Source organism: Cataglyphis hispanica, chromosome 5 (assembly GCF_021464435.1).
Source record: "Cataglyphis hispanica isolate Lineage 1 chromosome 5, ULB_Chis1_1.0, whole genome shotgun sequence".
NCBI classification, from domain to species: Eukaryota; Metazoa; Arthropoda; class Insecta; order Hymenoptera; family Formicidae; genus Cataglyphis; species Cataglyphis hispanica.
In genome coordinates, this window is record NC_065958.1 from 10,168,880 (window position 1) to 10,188,173 (window position 19,294).

Below are 19,294 nucleotides of genomic sequence, written 5' to 3' on the forward strand. Positions count from 1 at the left end.
GCGCGACGCTCGATTTATTTCGAAGAAGCGAAGCAAGCGATTGCAAGAAGATTCCATGAAATGATAAAAATTTACTTACGAATTCGATTGAAAAAAATTACTACTAATGTCCCTGCGAATTACCATAAAAACAATTTAGGCTAATGATCATGAATTTACGAAAATATAAATATACTAGCTTGTCGCGACATTATAGTATCAAAGTTTCCTCTTCAGATGAATCCTAAACACACATATTTATTATTATTTGTCTTCAAAATGGCTTCGGCGAGATGAAAGCGAGGTGATAAATTTTACATAACTTTGATGAAAAACCCAAAATGTGACGTAAGATCATTACGTTCATTCATCGAATCAAGCGCGCATTAAATATCAGACAACAACAGTATTGCATTTGTATTGAGTTAATCCTGTTTCTTATGTAACGCCGGATCTACGAAGAAGATCAAGCCAGCCTGTTCTTCACGAATAGTGTGATAAATCGATTTGGAAAGATCATGTAAATTTATTTTTTTGTATCCGATGGGAATTTTTCACGTCCATCCTTTGGTTTCAAAAAAAAGCAACTTGATAAAAATCGAACAAATAGAAAAATTTATATTCGAATCTTTTAATTGTTTTATCATTAATTATGAAAGATTTAGAGAAGAGAGATAATTGTTTTATCATTAATTATAAAAGATTTAGAGAAGAGAGATAATTATTACGTGCAATAAAAAATAATTATTATAAATGTCTTCGCTCACAATGTTTGTGTGATATATATATTATATCTCGCTTTATTACAAATATGAAAATTTTTCATATTTTTAATCGGCGCAAATCGAAGTAATTAAGAGTATTTATTTCTCTAAATTGTTTAAATATATCTCAGATTTTATTAAAAATCGGTAAAAATATTTCATTCAATGTTATAAATATTAAATTAAAATGTGTTTAATGGAAAGCATGAAAAATATACTATTGTTTTATTTTTTCACAATACAAGATTAATGGGTTATTCGATTATATATATATATATGTAAAAATACCTTCTAAAACCCCGTTGTAAACTATGCATTGCAGAGTTTATTGTGTTTTTTCTCTCGATATATTTTTCCGATAAATATTTTCAATATTATCGAGAGAATATCAATTATAACAAGAACCACAATTTCATGTTCAGTTTCATACCGGCATATTGTTGTTCGCTTTTATATGGATCGAGAAATACAATATTATATATTGTAAACAAAAAATGACATATATATATATATATATATATATATATATATATGTGTGTACATAAAATGCAATAAACTTTTAATGTCTATTAATGCAACAAAAAAGTAAGTATGACGCTCTGGGCATGCGTTGCATTGCTCAATGGACACTTTTTCCAAGTTTCCTTTGTTTTATCATTCGCTAAAGAAGCATCACGAAGACGGATGTCCGTCTGTGAAATGACTCACGAATGTACCCCACCGATAGTTTGAACGATGGCCCAGCATCCCCGAAAGGGACGTGTATATAAGATTCGAGGCGACTTCGGTAAAAGCACAGACGTCAACGTCGTGCAGGGAGAAAGTGTTCGTTTAGAGAGCGAGAGTCCGGAGTATAAGACGTGATAGCGAGCCGCTCAAGAAAATCAGTTTATCGCGAGTGCATCCAAAGACAACAGCCAGGTGTGTATTGTCAAATAATTAAAATAATAAATTGCACTCATATTTTATAAATAGTATAAATGACAGATTATCTTTTGTTTTGTTCTTTTTCTCTCTACAAGATGAGGATAATATATTTTTGAAATATATATATATATATATATATATATATATATATATATACATTGTATATAAATAATTAAAAATTTTAAAAGCCTCCGTGTGCGCATTTGAGAATAAACATTAACAAATAATAAATTTTTCATTATATATATATATATATTCAAATTAATGTTTATGAATTGTTTCCGTTAGATGTAAAATTAATTTTGCAACAACAGTATTGTAATCGGATATATAGCAATATAAATAAAATAATTAATTATTTTAGTAGTTAGATTTTCAAAATTACAATATATTTTTGATTACAAATGTAAATGTAATGTAAATGTAAAATGTAAAAAAAAAATAGAGCAGTTTGTTATATAATGTAGCAGAATAACTATTGTTTTTCAGAGAGAATATTTTTTTGTGCTTGACAAATAAGTAATATTTTTATTGATTACCGATTGGCAATATAATATTTATATCTTCATTACTGTTTATTCAGCAGGTGATTTGTATTAAACGCTGATTTCTCCAATTTTTCTTAACATGATGCATATATATGTATGTATATCTCATAAAATATAAAATATGCGCACTTTGTTGAAAATACGAGTGAAAAGGCACCGCCTACGCATCGCTTCATCTCTATACAAAAACTTTCTCCCAGTTAAATATGCCGCCTCTGCTTCGTCCTTATTCAGATTCGCGGATTTATCAAGCATATCTAACTCACTATTGTATGCAAACTGTGCGAATTATCCTTACATTTTGCTTTGCATGAATATTTAATGAAAAGATATCGACATTTATGATCAATTATTGATTTATTGAATCAGCAGAATTAAAGAAAGAAAAAATACACAAAACTTTTAGGTATTGTTTTTATCTGTAAATTTAAGCATTTTTCTTGCACTTTGTAGATATTGTATTTTATTTTCAAAAAAGTTACAATCAAGATAAAAAACATAATTTAATTCGAATAAAAATCTAATAGCAAGTTATATCTGAATAAAATTAATTTAAAGATTTTAATATTTCTTTATTCATGATAAAAAAAAAATGCTAAAAATTTCAAACAGTTATCCAATTATATTGTCTCGACCTACTTTAAAATAATTGATTTGTCACACAAGAGAGGAACGGTATAAAACCAACTACGTCATTCGCGACTGGAGGAAGTTTCATTACACGAATGTCAAAAAATATCGATATACACGAATCGGCACTTTAACGAGATGTCAAGGCAAGTGAAAAGTAAAAAATTAGAAGTGTCCGCGCGTACATAACACGTAACCACTTTCACTGTCGTAGGCGGTAAACGAAAGATGCGTCACACCTGTATTATGTATATCTTTGCCAAATACGGCGGTTCCTCTCTAAAGTCCGCATATATCAATCAATCATAAAGATGTTAGATTTTGCAAACGTTTGATTGTTTTTTTTTTCGTTTTTTTTTCTCATTTAAAATTCAAATCATTCCACCGCCAACATCATCGCTACAAACATCACGCTGCATTCGTTACGCAATTGTTTTTCCCCCGTGTCCACAAAGTGATTTCGGAACAAATGAAATATATACGAGGAGAGATGTGCCCGGCGCCGACAAGAAACGTCACGATTGTACGAACCGGTTAAACGACTTTCACCCAACTTCCTCTCGCTTTCGTTGGTTCCATCCGTAATTACACGCGTCTTCACAAACAAGACTGCTTTAAGCGGTACGGTACCGTTACCGGAAATTGTCTACACGTGGATGAATAAGAATGTTACTCTGGTAAACAAGAAAACTTATCTTTACGAACAATGAAAAATATCGAATAATTTTGAAATAAAAGTGGATTAAAATTTTAGATGAATTAAAAATGTCTTTTTTACACAAATCCAATATTGACAAAGAAATATATCGAGCTATATCGTAGTCGCGATGAATATAATAAACTCAAATAGAGAAAGGTAATATACTTTCACATGGATTCGCAGCTGGCATTCGCGCGGAGAAATTGTTGAGAGATTCTCATAGTAATCGGGAAATAGAAAATCGCGAAGAGCTTTGCCTCCAATATTAAAATAATAAATTAAACAATAGTGAAAAATTAACGTAATAAAAAATTAATACTTTAAATTAAATTAAAATAAATTAAATAGATTGAGATAAAAATTATCAAAAAATAAATTTTAGCAATATAAATTATAAAATAAATAAATAAAAAACAATGTAATAAAATATAATCTGTTATAAATTTGATCAAGATTATGGATTACAATAAGATCGTTAAAAGATAAAATTAAAGAAAAAGAGTTTCATCTATTCGTGATGGCAAGATTAAAAAATTTAATATAAAACTAACTAAGTCTTTCTCGTTGTTCATTACAGAATGAAAACGCAGTTCATCTTGATAACTTGCTTAGCAATAGCAAACCAAGCACTTTGTACTCAAGTATATGAAACACCGAGTGAATCTTCGCAAGCACAATGGCAACCGTGGAAGAGCCAAGACTCGATTCAAGTCTCGAACGAAGGACAAGAGAAATATCATCCTGTCACGTTCGACGCTACTGATGCGCAACAGAAGGAATCGCAACAATCGTTGGTATACAACGCGAATATTCAATCAGGCGCCAGCGGAGTCGCCGAAGTTCTCAGTGAACAATCGGTAAGGATTACAGAATATTAAATATTAAAACGTGATTAAAATTAGAATCAGAGTTTGATAACATCAAGTTTTGCATTTAGCTGACTAAGACGTTGCTTAATTACAGATCGAATCTGTAATCGACAACATTCTCGTATCCAATCGACAGGGTCGCAACCTCGACGGTTACGAAGAGATCTATTCCGATCCTGAAGTAAAAAATGCTCTTCAGCTAGGCAACGATACCATCGCGCGTACTTACATCAGGGACAAACTCTGCTCTCTCGGTTTAATGAACGTAAGTATACGTAAAATATTTTTTATATAAGTATCTACAAGGTGGGCCCAAACATTCCAGCCGTGATTTCGGAGGTTTTTGGGCGCTAACTTTTTAAGGAAATATTTTTCAACCCGTATTTATAGAGAACTTTTTGTTCAGAATTAAATTTTCTATAAAATCTCAAAATCTAATCAGGGCCCATTCTGTATAATAATAAAATATAAAAAAAAAATAGATGCAAAAAAATAGAAAAATAATTAATATATTCAAAACGTCTTTTCTGTCTTTTTTAAAATTAAAATTACATATCGACAGATTCATATACGTTTTCGAAAATTACGACTTACGGTACATCGAATCCTGAATTTTATGCTACTCAAATCTGCTTCTAACAATTTATATTAATTTTTTTATAGTGCGATACGGAAGGACGACGTCCTTACTATTCTCCGCATCGCGATATTTACCCGCACGACGTCATTTACGCTCAACCGGTGACAATTAAACCGGTGGGTCGTCCACTTCCGGCTATACCCGTCAAGCGACCTTACGGCCCCGCGAAACCCGTGTCGCTGCCTCCGAACTTCGGCTCTTCACTGGGACCTAACGTTTATCCTGGACCAGGACCAACGTTCGGTAGACCACCACCCGGCTTCGTCGGACCTTACCCAGGATATAAGAAACCCGGTTTCCCTCCCCCATTTGTGTCTAAACCTATATACGAGTCTGGCATCGATATTGAATCTGATTTCGAGGACAAGTTTATTGATAAGAAACAGGTGGTCCTGCATCAACCGGGCTCCTCGGCCGTTCAGCAACACGTTCACCATCATTATCATCACGGAGATGCTATAAACTCTGGCATCGCGCCCAATCCCGTTGCAATCCCGTCGTCTCCTACACTCGTGGGTGGTAACGGACTCGGCAACTACGGTTACGGAAACGGCGGTACTTACGGCTCCACGTTCAACGATTTCGAAGATTACAAGAAAACGTTCAAGATCAAAACGTCCAGCAACAGCGGTCCGTCCGTTTCCTCCGCGAAGGGCTACGCCGATCGTTATCCCGTTTACGAGAAGCCGAACGGCAAACAGTTCAGCGGTTCCATTGGACAATATGGCTCGAATAATCAGTTCCCGGGTAATTTCCCGGATAACGGTAATTATCAGTTCAACAACGGCGCCGATAACAACTATGGTGCCACGTCCTATGATGATTGCGTGTGCGTACCGTACGATCAATGCGCCACGATCAATCACGTGGGCCGTAAGGACGATCTCTACCTGGCAATTGATCCACGCAATCTTGACAAGGACATCGAAGCCGAAACTGTCGAGGTAGTGGTCACCGATGGAAACGGCACTATGAGCGTCATGCGAGTGTTTAAGGGAGCAAACGGGACCGAGCAGACGAAAAACGAGTGGGCGAAAGAAGCGGCCGAGACGGAAGTTACAAAGCGGAATCGCAGAGATGTCAAGAGCACTATCAAGAAGGATGACAAACAAGAAATACAAGAAGTAAGTTGATTCGAATTTTTTCTCTTGCTTTTCTTGCAAGTTTCGAGCAGATGATGTGACAATCGGTTGTTTTGAACAAATATAAATTATTAAATCTCGTTTCTATAATATATTTAGATTAAAATATTATTAAAATCAATTAAAATTAAATTTGAACATCAATTAAAATTACTCGATTGAATCACATCGAAAGCTCGACTCGTATATTGATTAAATTATCAAACATGTAGAATGCATGCTATTATGTATAAGCATTATCGTTCTAACACATCACTCAGTTTGGCACGCTCATGTCAGTCAGTCAATTCGTCCTAGATGCAACCATGCAATTAGACGAATTAAAAACGATAGATTTAGAATTCGCCGTAACAAAGGACATCGAAACTCGTGTGTGATCTGGGTCAAACCAACACTTCTAACAAAGCGCGAGCGAGGGGAGCGAAAAGCGGCGAGAAAGTCTAGCTGGCCTATAATCTCGACGTGACTAATCCTCCCAAAAAAAAAAAAACGAGAGAGGGAGACTACTCTACGGTTCGCCACGTGAATTTGTTCGACTCTCTCTCGTTGCAGAGACTGACGGTGGACAGCAATCTGGACACCGCGAAACTGAACGTGAAGCCGACCTGGGGCGTCAGTTTCGGCCTACCGCAGACCGGTGGTCCGATCGCGCCCCACCCAGGTTATCCTCTGGGAATCCCGGGGTACACGCCAGGTTACGGGCCAATTGGTGGACAAGGCATAAATCTAGGTCCGGTATCCGTGAATCCGCTCGTAGCGGTGCAAGTTACCAAAGACGAGTATGGCGAGAAGGTCGTTAAGCCATACGTAAATCTTCACGTGACACCCAATGCAGGACTTGTTCACAAACTGGGCCATCTGCTGGCTTACAAGAAGTACGGCCTGTACGGCGGGCATTACGGCGGACACGACGCGGCTTACGCTCCCTATTATCACACGCATCACGAGAAACCGATCTATCATTATCCGTCGAGACCTCCGTTCTATCCGTCGCACGGCGTTCATCATCACTACAACGAGCAGTATCCGACGTATCACAAGCCATACTATCACGGCGAATATTATCCTTCCTACAATAAAGACGATAATGACGATTATGATGATTACGATTACGTGGATGATTACTATAAGAATGCTCACGCGAGAAACGCGAAAGATAGACAGTCCTCGACGAAGGATTCTTCGCGGGGATCGGCCGATGAACGACAAACGAGCGGGAAGATTACCTTCTCAGATAGAAGGAAACGCAGTGCGTTTAACGAAACGATGTCGGAGGTAAGGATCATCTGCCAGTTCGGCTCAACACATTTAATCGGTTGGTAATAGGTAATAGAGTCGCTCCGTAAGTGATTAGGCTGTCGGCGGATGACAGAGGACGACCACGGTGACTCTGCGAACTTACAAACGTGAGACTGTCAAACTGAGCATCAACCGGCAATGTATAATACAGATAAAAATTGAAAATACACGATAAGTAAAATGCGTCGTTGAAACTCCGATTCGTCGCGAGATCGATTAACCGATCTGTTTCTATCCACAGAGACGATACGGACGTCCGCCAGTTTGCGGTTCCAATCACGTCTGCTGCGAGAAATCGCACATAATAGGAGCACGCCCGCGACCCGGTCAATGCGGAGTTAGGAACACACAAGGCATCAATGGCCGCATCAAGACTCCGGTCTACGTCGATGGAGATTCTGAATTCGGTACGTGATTCCTAATGCGATTTATTCAATGGACGATATTTACTAGAAAAGGAATTGACTGTCGATAATATGAGTTAAAGACATTTCGGATAATATATTTTAGGATCATTGAAACATAGAAAGCTATTATTTTTCTTTTTTTCTTAACAATAACAAACGTTTAATGTGGCCATTTGTTGATCGCTGTTTTAATAGATATGTGTTGACCTAGTTTAACAATAAATATTAAAAATAAAAACAACTGTTATTATTTTATATTTAAATTAAAAATTATATTGTATTTATGTATTTAATTTCAAAAATATTAATTTTTTAAATATCTGACACATTTTCTCTAGTTGAAATATTAATTTGTACGTGTGATATTACATTTCAAATATTTCATGTATATAATATTAAAAATGTTAAATTTTTAATGTTATTGTAACATTAAATAATATTTAATTATAATATTTAATTATTCTATTATATGAAATATTTCCTTAACTCAGGTGAATACCCGTGGCAAGTTGCCATCCTGAAAAAGGATCCTACCGAAAGTGTCTATGTCTGCGGTGGCACATTGATCTCGTCGCGTCACATTATCACCGCTGCTCATTGCGTGAAGACTCACGCCGGTCGTGATCTTCGTGCGCGATTGGGCGAATGGGATGTGAATCACGACGTCGAATTCTATCCCTACATCGAACGCGACATCGTCAGCGTATTCGTGCATCCTGAATTTTATGCCGGTACTCTCGCAAACGACATCGCTATTCTTAAACTAGACCACGACGTCGATTTCGGAAAGAATCCTCACATTAGTGCCGCCTGCCTACCGGACAAACTTGACGATTTTACAGGAACAAGGTATGTCTCTCTCCCCTTAATTTAAATACAAAGCAGCGAATCGCGTAAAAATTATTATCATCGCGAATTAAAAATTCAGAATTGAAAAATTTAAACTTCTATAATTTTCTGGATTTGCTAATAAAATAATTTATCACACACTATAGTGGAGAGAAGATTTCATAAGAGACTTTGGAGATAAAAATAATTGTAAAATATATAAAGTATAAATATAAAGTATTTTTATCTATATCTTATATTAAAATTAAATATATAATTTTATTAAATATTATTTCAAGAATTCGATAAATTTTAGAACATTATTAAATGTGATTATTCTTTCTGAGCGATATCTTTATTAAAAAATGTAACTCGTCTTCATTCAAATTTAATTAATAATCATGACATATGATATAGATGCTGGACCACCGGATGGGGCAAGGACGCCTTCGGCGACTACGGCAAGTATCAAAACATACTGAAGGAGGTTGACGTACCTGTTGTCAGCAATCACGTCTGCCAGCAGCAGATGAGACGAACGCGGCTCGGACCCAGCTTCAATCTGCATCCGGGCTTCATCTGCGCCGGCGGCGAAGAGGGCAAAGACGCCTGCAAAGGTGACGGAGGCGGTCCGATGGTCTGTGAGCGTCACGGCCGCTGGCAATTAGCCGGAGTCGTTTCCTGGGGCATCGGCTGCGGCCAGGCCGGCGTACCCGGCGTTTACACGCGCGTTTCCCATTATCTCGACTATATCCGTCAGATCGTAGACTATTAGAAAAGAAAAATCAATCCGATTAATAATGAGTCGTATATATTTTCTATCGTGTATAAAAAAATTTACGGAATCTCTTGTCAAATTTTGCGAAATTAAGCAATCTTTATCATGTGCATAAAATTCTAACAGTGATTTTGACAATTCGCCACATTTTTATTACAGCCGTAGAGAAAGAGAAAAGAAGATATATATTTATATACATATTATATTTATATTGAAATGTGAATTTTATTTCTGAGTAAGCAAATTTTATTAAGAACGGCCATTTTATTAAGACAGAGAAAGATATATATATATATATATATATATATATATATATATATATATATATATTTATTCGTTATTCAAATAACTTATGTCTCTATTCGTCTAGATTAAGTATTTTCTCCTATTTAAATAAATGTCTAACTTATTGTACATAATACATAAGTCTATATATATATATATAGATTGCGTGTGTAAGTTATATTTTTGCCGATTAACAATACACGCACATACAATTTGCGAAATATGATTCGAATGTTCGGATCGTCGAGTAATGCATTTTCTTTGCAATGGCTTATATATATTTATCTCAATTTAATATAAATAAACAACTCTTACTCATATACTCCTGTGTATTCTTTTCCTATTCCTTTTCTGTCCTTTTCTATCCTTTTCTATTGAGCGCGAAAGATATAGTGAGCGTGCGAGCAAGCGTGCTCCAAAAGAGACAAGCGCGAAATGAGGCAGCCGACGGACAACGACACCCGCGAGTATCGAGACGCGCTCGATTCTAAGATGAATAGAATCTTAACACTTTTGCTGTATTAATCGTACGCGAGATACGATTGTAATTCGCACGCGGCGGATAAACAGCGATAAATCGTCTGTCTCGGGATAGCCCCGGTAGTCACACAACGGCACTGAAATATGTCTATTTCTACGAACGAGACCGAATCTTTATCTCACTTGAGTAGCGTACTCGCGTCAAAGCACTCTGAGCGGAGTGCGTCGCGCTCGGTTGGCGGCTTACTTTTATATTGTCGTCGCCTTTTCGAAGGATCCAGAAGGTCCCCAAAATTTAGTCATTTCCGCCGACAGTTTTTAGGTGACTTGTTTGTCGCAATTTTACCTTAGATCCTTCGAGAAGGGCGACGATGATTGTTGTTACCGCGCGTTTTCGCTCGGTCGCAGAAAACACTGCCTCACATCGCGCGCGCGGCGATGACGCGGTCGCGCGGCAACAACATGTCCACAATTTGTTAACTATCCTTAATTTCTATTATAATGTTCCTTTTCAAATCTTAATTCTCTAACTCTTACGGTTTCTAATTAATATATATATATATATATATATATATATATATATATATATATATATATATATCTTAAGTAACAAGCCCCTTGCATATGGTGAACCCGCAATACAAGCGGACTTGCCGCTAAAACGCAACCATAATCGATATCTTTCTTTTATTATAATATTAAAAGTCTATTCTTTAAACCTGATTAACCTTCGAATTACATATACCTAGTTGCGTCTATATCCCTAAAATACCTAGTGAAACTTCCTAGTAACCAAATAGTTCCGCGCCTACATCATTCCCCTAGATCCACTAGATTAGTCCTAGTTCTCGGCGTCCCTGGGGTATAGCCGGTGGAAGCAGGTTGCCCTATAAAAGTAGAGAGCAATCTTTTTCTCACTAACTGAGGTATAGAGAGAGAAAGAGCGTCGCTGAGACGTAACAAGAGAAAAAGAGCGTCGCTGAGACACGTCGCTGAGACGCAACACGTGTCTTATAAGTAATAGAGGATAACGTTGAAAAGACGTTTAACGAGATTTAACGGCTACACGATGCCTATAAAATTCATCGGTCGCTCGACAGATTTTAAAGGGAAAACCTTATGGGAGATTTTGGCAAATTTGACAAACTTCGGCGTCGGAAGACTCGTGATAAGAAATCGTTTCCAAAGATATCCCGAAGCCTGTTATATGAAGATACTGAAAGTCGCTGCAATGCCCTTGCCCGATGAAGCTTATGTAAGTATTAATTAAAAATAATGATTAATTGTAATATAAAATAGTGCTTATATTGCAATATTCACACAGACATAACTTATTTTAGAATGACCGTAAAGTTATGGTACTAGTCGAGAGTTTTTCGCGGTCATAAAAACCCGAAACCTGTTCAGCTGGATTCTGTGACTTACAAGGCTGATTATATGTTGATACCCAAAGATCAGGAGCATTTGTATCTTGAGAATGCGAAATTACCAGAGAAAAGAATCTTGCCTAGAACAGATCTTCCACCGTTACTTGCACAAATCATAATGCGGCAGATGAAGGCAAAAGGAGAGAAAGTATCCGAGGAACCAAAATTATGTCTTAAGTATAATTTTGAGGGAGGTAGCGTTAAGAATTACAGATTAGCTGAAGAGGGAGAAAGTCCTACGGTGAAACTGAATTTTAATGTGGACGAGTCTAGTATTTTTTTCCCAAAGTCAGAAGAAATCACGTCTTCATGAGAGCATGTATTTAATTTAGAAGAATAAATATATTTATTAGAAAAATAAATATTTTATAAATAAGTTCTGAAAAGTGTGATGCAATAAATTATTTTAAGCAAAAATAAAAATATAATGATCAGTCTAACTCTTTCAAAGCTCCGCTTTATTAAATATATAGTCCAGTTCAGGAGTAAAACTATCCATTTTCTCTGTACGGATGACCTACAATTTACATGACAGTCATTATATATTTTAATTCTTTGGCTCTCAATCATACTGATACCTTCCAAAATTGGCGCATCTCCTCAACCTCCACTCTCTTTCTAATGAGCCAACCACGAACATATCTCTGTATTTGTAAGGCTGCATCTTCTTTACTCCATAGCCATGATTTTGGATAAATTGGCCTAGGACTAGAAAATAATTCTAAAAAATAATTTCATAATGAAAGTATAGTAATATGTTTTTTTTTTCATACTGTGATTTTAGCCAAAGTTTAAATTGTGGTATGTCAAACACATTCAGCCAAGTACACAATCTACTTGGATGTCGCGAATTACGATTCCAAAGGATTTCTGCGAGATAATCCAATCCATTGAAAGAACATTTATGTGTCTGTAAAGCATAGTACATTTTTTTCTAAGATATATTTCGCGCATTGATTATCGAAATATCTGCAATACAATTATCTAGAAAATAATATACTTCTAAAGCATTTCGACGATCAGCTTCAAGTAACATTTCCTCCATTGCACTTAATAAAGTTGGGAATATATTGTTGTTTAAGTAATCTGGAACGCTTTCGCGGAATGAATTCATCGTTCCGTTCGCTTGTCAAAAACTTTATAAATCTATGAAACGAATATAGATGCAAATCAATTGCAAACTATTATATAGAGTGTAAAATTTGCTTGTCAACCTTATAAAATAAACAGTAAGAGAAACGAATAGACAATGTTGAAGAATAGAAAATCAAAATTCTGTGTATCATATTTCACTAATTTCATCATAATTTCATAAAATAATAAATTTACCTCATATGTAAATATGTAATACAGTACAGAAACAAGGCATTATATATAATTTCTAAATGTCCAGTGAATCAATAAGATATGAGTGCCCTCCAACTTGTCCTAAAGTGAAAGAATACCTTCGTGCAAAAAGTACATCACTTTATAGAATGTTTTATCAACTTATTATTAAGTTTTTTTGAAAAAAAAAAAATATTTTTATTTTTATCTTTACAAAATAGTCAAAAAAGAGCCTTGGCTGTCGGATGGAATTTTTCCACGAAAAAACGATGCATATCCATTACCGGATGTTCCAAGAATTCCTAATGCAGAATTCAGAGAAATACAAGAAGAGGTGATCGATGTAGTTAATACAAAACCAATCAATTATTATGAGAAAATTGAGGAAGTACCATTGAAAGTGATAGAAGATATCGTTAAAGTAACTCCTATCCCAGAAGAAGCAGTTGTAAAGGAAAAAGAAATCATCTACGAAGAGCCTTGGCTGTTGAATGAAATTCCTCCGAAGGAAAATGATATATATCTACCTTCACCTGATGTTACCCAGGAGATCAAAGAAATACAAGAAGAGGTAATTGATGTAGTTCCTGAAAAAATTGAGGAGATACCAGAAGTGATAGAAGATATCGTCGAAGTAACCCCTATTCCAGAAGAAATAGTTGTCCAGGAAAATGAAATTTCCAGGGAAATTCAGGAAAAAGAAATTATCCGAAAAGAACCTTGGCTGTTGAATGAAATTCCTCCAGAGAAAAACGAAGTATATCCATCACCGGATGTGTTCAGAGAAATAGAAGAAGAAGTGATTGACGTAGTTAATAAAAAACCAATCAATTATATTGAAAAAATTGAGGAAATACCATCAAAAGACATCGTTGAAGTAACGCCTATCCCAGAGAAAGCAGTTATCGAGGAAAAAAAAATTGTAATTAATAAAAAATCAATCGATTATAATGAAAAAATTGAGGAGATACCATCAAACGAGGTTGTCGAAATAACGCCTATCCCAGAGAAAGCAGTTATCGAGGAAACAAAAATTGTGATTGATGTAGTTAATAAAAAACCAATCGATTATAATGAAAAAATTGAGGAAATACCATCAAACAAGATCGTCGAAGTAACGCCTATCCCAGAGAAAGCAGTTATCGAGGAAACAAAAATTGTCCAAGAATTGGCGGAAAGGATAGTGAATCATAATGAGAAAATCGATTTGGTTGAAGAAGAGGTTGAAGAAGATGCGATCATTCAGAAAGAAGTTGCCATCCCGATGGAAAGGATAGCAAATTATGAAGAAAAAATTGATTTAATCAAAAAGAAAGAATTAGTAAATGAAATAACTGTAGCGGAACCGGTAAAAGAGATACCAGTTGAAAAACCTGAAATAATCGAGGCTGAAAATGAGCGGGCAGCAGAAATCGAACCTGAATTGCCGGAGGAAGAATATTGTAATTATAAGAGTAATGAATTTTCTTATAGAGAACTTCGATTGACACTAATTTCAAACGTAATTCCAGTTGAACCTGAGAAGCATGTAGAATATGACGAGGACGAAGAAGGCATTACCGATTACGAAAAATTTATCGCCGAAGAATTGCGGGACGCTCTAAGAAAAAATAAAATTCCGGAGAAGCCAAGAGAGATGCCTCGAGAAATTCCCAGGAATGCGGTCTATGAGGAAATTGATCGCAACAATGCCAGACCATCAAGAGAGCCTGAAGAACGACGAATTAAAAAAGAAGTACCTGCAAAAGTAAACCGAATTATCTCGCGCAAACCTAAAATTGCAGATGTTTGCGATGAGACGTGCCCTTTCGTAAAAGAGCAGAAAGGCAAGCAGTTAGTTTATTTTCAAAAAAGAAAACTTCAGTACTGTCATTTTTCAAGAAATATTGATTTTTTCCTTCTTAAGAAAATCTGTAGGCATCATAGTTTATACATTATTTTGTATTTTATAAATCGAAATTCCTTCGTATTGCAGAACGTTTTATGCGCAAATTGAAGGAACGACAACGGGTCATAGATCATTATTATCTGACAAAGGGCTTCAACTATTTCGAAGACGTATGCACGTGTTCTCTAGCTTGCATGGTGTACGCTCTAAGCAGGGATCCATTCGTGAGAAGCGTATTCGCGTCTCTCGCATTGTTTGCGGTCGGATTAAAGCTGTGCTCTGAGCTGGATGCATGGGAGATGCCAAATCGCGTTTCATAAGATCAGATATTGACATCAGTCGCTGTATAATCATTATTAAAACTATCCTATCAAATTGCCGTGGCAGTCATATTAAAATAAACGAGAAGCTATTTACCGCATAATATATTAGCAGTGACTATTACACTTTTTTTTTATTAAACATTTGAAATTATTCAGGATTTTATTGTTCTTCGACGAAGCGAAGTTTTAATGATCCGTAATATTGCGATTAGCGCGAGTAATGCCATTATTAACAATAAGATCGCTAAATAATAATTTTGCGAAATGCGTAATTCGTATTTTGGAAGAACCACACGCAGGATTATGTCATCCTGCCACTCGACGGTGCTGTTTCGATCTGGAACATTCCTGGCGCGTCTAATATGACCGGCAGGACAATCCAGAACGCAATCCACAGGCTCCAGACACGCCATCGCCTTCACGGTGAGAGAAATTTCGTCAGTCTCCTTCATGCCATCGAACATGAATGCCTGGAAAATTAGATAGCTCTCCAATGACGATGCCATGTACTGTTCTCGAGGACAGATCTCGTGTACGTCCGAATTTAAGCAACCATCCTTGTCCAGGATCCACAAACTGTTGACAACTTTCTGTTGCTGTCTCTCTTCCACATAGTGCATCGTCACTTGACCAATCTTAGAATGTCGCCAGCCTTGGAGCATGGAAGGGTAAAAAAATTAGAATCGTATAATTAAGATATTATTTTACAACATTCAATTATGGAGTAAAAGAAAAAATTAATGATGTTATGCAATTCTAATTTTTATCTATATATTTGACTTGATTATATTAATTTTTATTAGTAAAATTGTATAAATAATATCTTTGTTACGCGTCTTTCTTCGGATAAATTTATCGATCTAGGAAACTACAAGTTACACAAAGCCCCTGTCGGAGATTCAGAAACACCATTTGTCTTACTAAAGGAATAAAAATGTGTACGGTACTATCACCATGCTACTCAGCACTCTAATGCGCTTACCGTCGTCACCGTTGACTAACACGCGCAGCAGAATCTCCTCGCCGAGAACAACAGTGCCGCCTGATTGTATCCTTATGTCGAAAATGTTTTCCGAGTTGTAAGTCTTTCTAAACAGTCCCACATCCACGTCCAGAGCGTTCTTGGAACCGCCGTTGAGCATACTCGGAACATTTCTCGTTTTCCTGAAATCAACATATATATTTGAATATAATTTTCCTGCATTTTCCATCAGAGATAAAAGCTCATTCTTGCTGCCTTCCACCAAAAGATAAATGACACATCTTTCTTACACTTCCAGAGTTTTCACGTTGATTCGCTTTGTGTGATACGCGATCTTATCCTGTGTTTTACATCGTAACATCACCCTGTGATCATCTCTCAAACGTAGACCGGAAATCATTGGAAATCTCAGCTCGAGACAGTACGATCGGTTACCCTCCGCGGAACAATCAACGACCCCGCAATCCCAGACTTGATCCCTCTCAAAATTAATGTGATAAGAATCCCTAACAGCTATCACTTGACAGGTTTCACGCATCACATTATCTATCACCGGCGGAGCCGAGTTTCTCGGTACTTTGATGGATGCTCTAGGATATAACGAATTGCGTAACACATATGTAAGAAATAATCTAAATTAAACTCGAATAAATATGATAAACTTGTTAAAATTTAATGATTAATGATCAATTAATCTATTCTATTCTATTCTATTAAATTAGGCTTTTTTTTATATTAATCACTTTTTATTTTATTTCTATATTTTTGCTAAATTTTATTTAAAAAATATGTGAAAAAAGAAACAGAGAGCTAAGCGTAGATTACCTGAAGAACAATTCGTCTCCTGTGTTTTGACAAGACATCTCTTCTACATTGATGCGATTTGCCAAGGAGGCCGGTGTTTCACCGACAGCAGGAAGAGAAGGAGCAGGAGGAGGAAACTGGGTTGTCTGTCGAGAATGTTTGCCTTGCGAAAAAGTGGGTCGACGATGTTGGGGTCGATGATGTTGAGGTGCCTGTAACCCGGTGTCCCCCAGATATCTCATGTCTTGTAAACCCTTGCGCGTGAGAGCTCGCAAGGAATCCCGATCAGGGGGATGGTACAATACATTGGGATAGTTTCTGGTCTCGTTCGTTCCTATTACATTTCTATTATCAATTACCTCCGGCAAAGAGAAATCCGGAATCGAAGCTGGAGGTAAATAACCATCGTGGAGTACCGCCACTTTAGAAATGTTGTATTTGCGATGGAAATTTACAAAAACCGCGTCCCGAGATTCTAATCCCTCAGCAAAGTTTCTCAAGAATATCGCGCTGACAAAGAAAAACCATCGATATATCTGCAATAATCATTACATTTAAATCAATATTGAAATCACACATTTAATTTAATAAATTACTTAGCTTGTACCTTATATATTCCAACACGAATACATTGCGTATAAAGTATTATGTAAAACTTTATTTGTCTCTCATAATTAATATAATTTAAGTTTTTAAACGCTAGACAAAACAAAAGTTTTTTTTTTAATTAGGAGTGAAAATTAAACAATTAAATAAAAAATTCCAAAATCACCTGCGCGAAGCCCGTTTTGTATTGTGAATCGTAACACAATCGAGACATTTCCAATTTGAATAGTGGAATACAACTGATGACCGATGAATTTGCGGATGGGCTTTTAAAGCGTACACACCTTTACAAAAACCGGACCCCGATATGGTCATTGTTCCGCGCCGTGATGAACAAACATCAACGCGAATATCGGTGGTAGGTCCATTTAATAGGTTTCGTGATTTGGTTGACGATTGAGTACTTAGCATAAAACATCGTTCGCATCCTCGATTTTAACGCTGCTGCCATTAATAATGATAACGGCGGGATATGTCGTCCTCCCTCTCACGCTGTCCATTATACATATCTCGGTCAATTTGGGTCAAAGCATCTCTCTCTCTCTCTCTCTCTCTCTCTCTCTCTCTCTCTCTCTCTCTCTCTCTTTTTCTGTGACTCGCATACGATCACACGGTTCATCCATTTCCAGATTTCCAATCTGATATTGCCGACGTTATATATATGCACATTTTTTTACGCCATTAATTTTTTTGTCTGAAAAAAATATTTTATTTAGAAAAATATTTTATTAAATATGTTATTTGTATATATATATATATATATATATATATATATATAGAAAAAAATATTTATATATTTTTTTCAATATAACATTTCATTATGTGTTATAATATATTCTATATATATTTTATAATATTAAAAATCTTGTAACAATATATTTTCTATTATAGCAAATTTTGTGATCGATATATTTGATAATAATTATCGATATTAAAAATCGTACACGCAGTGTTGAAACATGAAGAATTGTGAAACAATTAAATCGATTCGCATATTATTCGCGTATTAATGTATCGACATGGACGGGAAAAAAAAATGCTCCAGGTGAGGCTCGAACTCACAACCCCGGCATTGCTCACGAACACTGTCTTATAAGTACCGTGCGCTAACCAATTGCGCCACTGGAGCTGTTAAGAATAAGGGCACTAGAACGGGATTCTTCAGTTAGTCGTATCGATAATATCGCAAATATTTTACTTCTGATTTGTAAATGACCGATTTATGCACGACGCAGATTTTGAATATAATTTTTACTAAAGTCAAGCTAAAAAAAAAAAGAAACAAGATTTTTATAGAATTTTATCTTGAATGTACATATTGCGATACTTATTTATTTATCTATTCCCAATATTCTTATTCATTAATTTTTCCACATAAATAATTTGCAATAATTTATAAAAATAATTTAAAAAAAAAAAATCACGGATAATCGAGTGTGCTTTTTGACAATTCATATACCTGTCGAATAATGCTATACCTCCTTGCACTTCTTGATTAAAACCGAACTAAATATAAATTCTAATTTTGAAGGAAACTTTTTAGAGTGTAAAGGATACAACTGAGATTGAAATCAAAATAAAATACCTGTAAAATGTTAAATTTTGGAGAGGAAGAAAACGAAACGAGCGAGGAAAACAGACAGCTGATCTTGATACTTCGAC

General features: G+C 35.8%; 3 protein-coding genes, 1 non-coding gene and 1 pseudogene across 5 annotated transcripts; 3 read left to right on the forward strand and 2 right to left on the reverse strand.

The window, feature by feature from the left end:
* Window positions 1-1,555: 1,555 nt before the first annotated feature.
* On the forward strand, window positions 1,556-10,116 carry LOC126850087 (uncharacterized). 2 transcript variants are annotated; one of them, XM_050592716.1, is made up of 8 exons: window positions 1,556-1,664; window positions 4,126-4,405; window positions 4,512-4,682; window positions 5,081-6,181; window positions 6,752-7,474; window positions 7,740-7,905; window positions 8,397-8,754; window positions 9,151-10,116. In XM_050592716.1, exons 2-8 carry the CDS (start codon window positions 4,127-4,129, stop codon window positions 9,506-9,508), a joined length of 3,156 nt encoding a protein of 1,051 aa, XP_050448673.1. In that variant the 5' UTR covers window positions 1,556-1,664; window position 4,126; the 3' UTR covers window positions 9,509-10,116. The 2 variants fall into 2 exon arrangements, with proteins under 2 accessions (XP_050448673.1, XP_050448675.1); XM_050592718.1 differs by having other exon boundaries at window positions 4,554-4,682.
* A 690-nt stretch (window positions 10,117-10,806) lies between these two features.
* On the forward strand, window positions 10,807-13,264 carry LOC126850089 (uncharacterized; annotated as a pseudogene).
* LOC126849588 (titin-like) lies at window positions 13,089-15,284 on the forward strand. The gene is made up of 4 exons (XM_050591551.1): window positions 13,089-13,161; window positions 13,251-14,471; window positions 14,541-14,855; window positions 15,005-15,284. Exons 1-4 carry the CDS (start codon window positions 13,089-13,091, stop codon window positions 15,235-15,237), a joined length of 1,842 nt encoding a protein of 613 aa, XP_050447508.1. The 3' UTR covers window positions 15,238-15,284.
* Window positions 15,285-15,342: 58 nt separating this feature from the next.
* Window positions 15,343-19,278, reverse strand: LOC126850088 (uncharacterized). The gene is made up of 6 exons (XM_050592719.1): window positions 19,218-19,278; window positions 17,799-18,326; window positions 17,048-17,562; window positions 16,513-16,812; window positions 16,223-16,404; window positions 15,343-15,892 (listed from the first exon to the last, which is right to left on the reverse strand). Exons 2-6 carry the CDS (start codon window positions 17,844-17,846, stop codon window positions 15,393-15,395), a joined length of 1,545 nt encoding a protein of 514 aa, XP_050448676.1. The 5' UTR covers window positions 17,847-18,326; window positions 19,218-19,278; the 3' UTR covers window positions 15,343-15,392.
* Window positions 18,670-18,761, reverse strand: Trnai-uau (transfer RNA isoleucine (anticodon UAU)). The gene is given in 2 exon segments: window positions 18,670-18,705; window positions 18,724-18,761. It is a non-coding gene; the product is annotated as a tRNA-Ile (tRNA).
* Window positions 19,279-19,294: the final 16 nt, after the last annotated feature.